General features: G+C 34.1%; 1 protein-coding gene across 1 annotated transcript; it reads left to right on the plus strand.

The window, feature by feature from the left end:
• Positions 1-1,367: 1,367 nt before the first annotated feature.
• Positions 1,368-3,882, plus strand: LOC101507939 (SEC1 family transport protein SLY1). Its single transcript, XM_004504684.4, has 2 exons — positions 1,368-1,533; positions 1,637-3,882. Exons 1-2 carry the CDS (start codon positions 1,503-1,505, stop codon positions 3,463-3,465), a joined length of 1,860 nt encoding a protein of 619 aa, XP_004504741.1. The 5' UTR covers positions 1,368-1,502; the 3' UTR covers positions 3,466-3,882.
• Positions 3,883-4,204: the final 322 nt, after the last annotated feature.

Genomic DNA, 4,204 nt, shown 5'->3' on the forward strand with positions numbered 1-4,204 from the left:
TCTTATAATGTTCTAAATATTATTATAAAGAATTATTTAAAATTTTAAAGTATACAAAAAAGTTGATTTAAAATTAAGGACTAAACATTAAAACAAAGATTTTAGAGGAGTAAAAGTTGACTAATTTTTTATAAAGACTAAAAATAAAATAGTGAAACTTTATAAAAGCTAAAAATTTATCTAAAAATAAATATATTTTTACAATTATGTAGAATTTTTCTCACTTTTTTTTTGTCTATGCAATAAAAATATTAACATATAAATATTAATAGATTTCCACATAAGCTAAATGTATCGCAAAATGCTATAATAAAAATTATTATTACTTTAACATATAAATAAAAATATAAAATTCATTATCGTATAATAATTTTATTAATTTACGATATCATCCTCCTATATATCTATTAATAAACTTGGGATTAAAATTTCATTTATTTTAATTGTTGAACATCTAGTAAGGTATCCGCCACATACTTATTGTGGATTTTATCGGCACAAAATGTGAGTATGGATTTTTATCATCCCTTCATTAATCGTAAAGTCATTACATAGATAGAGTCATTAACATAAGTCGATTCAATTCAATTTGATCCAATTACATAAAGAAGTTAAATTGCAGTTTTATTGTTTGTTGTCAGATTCTAAATTATTAAATACATAAATTTTTCTTTTACCCTCGTATTCTCAATCAAGTGTTTGAATTGATGAATATGAACCTAAATTTTAACAACAAAAAACACATTTAAATTATTCAATTATATATAGTTAAAAAGGGGAAGAAGTCTTATGTGTTACCCATAACAATGGGATAGCAAGTCCATATATTTATTATTTATCTCTTTTTAGTTTATTCACTCATTTTATTTTCTATGCCACTTTTTTTTATTTGCGAGATATGGTTAAATATATAAATAATTTTTATAATGATATTATTAAATATATTAATTAAATCAAAGCTTATTAATAATTATCATAAAGTTGTAAGAGACAAGTGAACTAAATTGTTTATTATTTAACATAAATTATAATTGGCCTTTAAACATTATTTTATCATATTTTATATTGTACCTTTGATAATTAATGAGATAACTTGCATTATTCTTTAAAATAAATTTAATCTAATGCTTTTCTAAAAGAAATGATAAATATAACAAAAAAAATTATTTATACAACTACAATATTTTAAATTCGAATTCAAAACAACATATTATAATATTTTAAATTCGAACTGGAGACGACATGTTATAATATTTTGATCTATTGAATTACATCTCAAGAACATTTAACCTAAATGCTTTAATCCTTAAAAAAGTGAAATTAAACGCCCCTAAATAATTATATATATAATAAAAAAGACAAACTTCGAAAAATAATTATTACTACACAAGAGATGCAAGAAGTGTGTACGAGTAATGTATGACAGCAGCGAACATCAATTGAAGATCTGAAAAAACCCCATCCCCGCCGGCAAACTTAGATCCATCACCGGAACAACCACCATGTCTCTCAATCTCCGTCACAAACAAACAGGTAACAACTCCTCTCTATTTTTCTTCACTCAATTCCAATTTCCATTACATCATTTTTATTTTTCGCAATTCCATTCACGATCCATTTTCATTCCTTGATTCAGAATGCATCGCCCGAATGCTTAACCTAAACCAACCGATAAACGTAACCGGAACGACGAACGAAGAAGCATACAAGATTCTCATCTACGACAAATTTTGCCAAAACATTCTCTCACCGTTAATTCACGTCAAAGACCTTCGCAAACACGGCGTCACTCTTTACTTCCTTATCGATAAAGATCGTAAACCCGTTCACGACGTTCCCGCCGTTTACTTCGTTCAACCTAATCAATCCAATGTTCAGAGAATCATCGCCGATGCTTCTCGATCTCTTTACCAAACTTTGCATCTCAATTTCTCCACTTCGATTCCTCGTCCTCTCCTCGAAGATCTCGCTACCGGAACCCTAACTTCTGATTCGATTCATAGAATTTCTAAGGTTCATGATCAGTATCTCGAGTTTGTTACTCTTGAAGATAATTTATTTTCGTTGGCTCAGAAATCCTGTTTTCTTCAGCTTAATGATCCTTCTGCTGGTGACCGTGAAATTGAGGATATTGTTGAGAAGATTGTTTCCGGTTTGTTTTGCGTTTTGGCTACTCTTGGTGTAGTGCCGGTTATTCGGTGTCCTCGCGGTGGTCCGGCTGAAATGGTTGCCACCGCTTTGGATCAGCGGATCCGTGATCATTTGTTGTCTAAGAATAATTTGTTTACTGAGGGTGGGAATTTTGTTAGTTCTTTTCAGCGTCCTGTTTTGTGTATATTTGACAGGAATTTCGAGCTTCCGGTTGCAATTCAGCATGATTTTCGGTACCGGCCGCTGGTTCATGATGTTCTAGGGTTGAAGTTGAATAGGTTGAGTGTTCAGGGAGAGAAAGGTGGGATGAGGTCTTATGAATTGGATAGTTCCGATTCGTTTTGGCTTACAAATGGGGCATTGGAGTTTCCTGAGGTTGCAGTTGAGATTGAGACTCAGCTGAATAAGTATAAGAAGGATGTTGATGAGGTGAATAAGAGGACAGGTGGAACTCATGGTGCTGAGTTTGAAGGGACGGATTTGATTGGTAACACGAAGCATTTGATGAATGCTGTGAACTCTTTGCCTGAACTTACTGAGAGGAAGCAGGTGATCGATAAACATACTAACATTGCTACTGTGTTGTTGGGTGAGATAAAGGAGAGGTCGCTTGATTCGTATGCTAAGAAGGAGAATGATATGATGGTTAGAGGCGGCATTGAGCGGAGTGAGCTTCTCAGTGTGCTCAGAGGGAAGGGAACCAAGATGGATAAGCTTCGATTTGCCATCATGTATCTTATTTCCTCAGAAACCATTAATCCGACGGAAGTGGAAGCCGTGGAAGCGGCGCTGAGAGAGAGTGAGGTTGATACTGCTGCTTTCCAGTATGTGAAAAAGATTAAGTCTCTGAATGTTTCGCTGGCATCGGCGAATTCTGCTAGCAGAAGTAATATTGTTGATTGGGCAGAGAAGCTCTATGGACAGTCAATAAGTGCGGTGACTGCCGGTGTCAAAAACCTTTTATCAAGTGACAGGCAGCTTGCATTGGCGAGGACTGTTGAAGCCTTGATTGAAGGGAGACCAAATCCTGAAACAGATATATATCTGGCGTTTGATCCCCGTGCTCCTAAATCTGGTTCGGGAGCAAGTAGCAGCCATTTGAAAGGGCCATTTAAGGAAGCAATTGTGTTCATGATTGGTGGTGGTAATTATGTCGAATATTGCAGTCTTCAAGAGCTTGCACAAAATCAGCAGCCAGCCAAGCATATTTTATATGGAACGACGGAACTTTTAACTGGAGGGGACTTTATAGAGCAGCTTACATTGTTGGGGAAGAAGATGGGATTGGGTAATGCTTCTACCCCACCTCAGTAGTTCAGATATGAATGTATTCACAATTCAGTCTGCCAAATTATTCTTTAGTACACCGAAGAAAACTCTCAGACATTGTGAGGTAAAACAGGAAAAAGTCAATCTACTTCTGATCTTCATTGTCTAAAAAATATGAAGGATTTTGTGCTTTACAGTGCCTTCTTGATTATAAAGCAAGGAGATCGCTTCTTTGTAGTTTTTTTTGTAGCTTAGTCAAATTATGCTTTATCTTCATTGTAGTGAAAAGTTTTCTCATTGACAAGCACAACGTGCCTTTGATACTTTGTTTTCGCTCTACAAATGAGATGTTATCGTTGAAAATCATAATGTATTAATTAGACTAATCGTTTGTAATTGGACACTTTCTGCTATACTTCCCACCATTCTTGAAGCATCTTGTTTAGATTGATCTGTTTCATAGATTTGTGAGTGCAACCTAAGTCATTTTATCTAATTGAGTCTATGGACATGAAGTTATGTCTTTCTTCAGGCTGATGATGTTTATTTCTTATTTTATTTTTTGTTGTCAAATCCAACATCAAGTAAAAATAAATGGATCTCATTGGCATTCTGAGGTGCTATCCGGTAAGTCTGATGACAGTAGTTCAACTCTGGAAGGAAATATTTCAAATTATTGTTATGGCTTCCACGATGTTATCCTGCTGCCGTGGTTCATGATTTTAAGTTGCGCCACAACCAGTTGCTTCTGGCACAAAAAGTGTATAGATTTTATATTATTTTC

Source organism: Cicer arietinum, chromosome 6, assembly GCF_000331145.2.
Source record: "Cicer arietinum cultivar CDC Frontier isolate Library 1 chromosome 6, Cicar.CDCFrontier_v2.0, whole genome shotgun sequence".
Taxonomy (NCBI): domain Eukaryota; kingdom Viridiplantae; phylum Streptophyta; class Magnoliopsida; order Fabales; family Fabaceae; genus Cicer; species Cicer arietinum.

What these genes read in the sequence shown, in the direction of transcription:
- LOC101507939 (XM_004504684.4), top strand. Translation starts at nt 1,503, where the DNA reads ATGTCTCTCAATCTCCGTCACAAACAAACAG. An exon ending in TCTCCGTCACAAACAAACAG is followed by an intron (nt 1,534 to 1,636) that starts GTAACAACTCCT and finishes TCCTTGATTCAG; the next exon opens with AATGCATCGCCCGAATGCTT.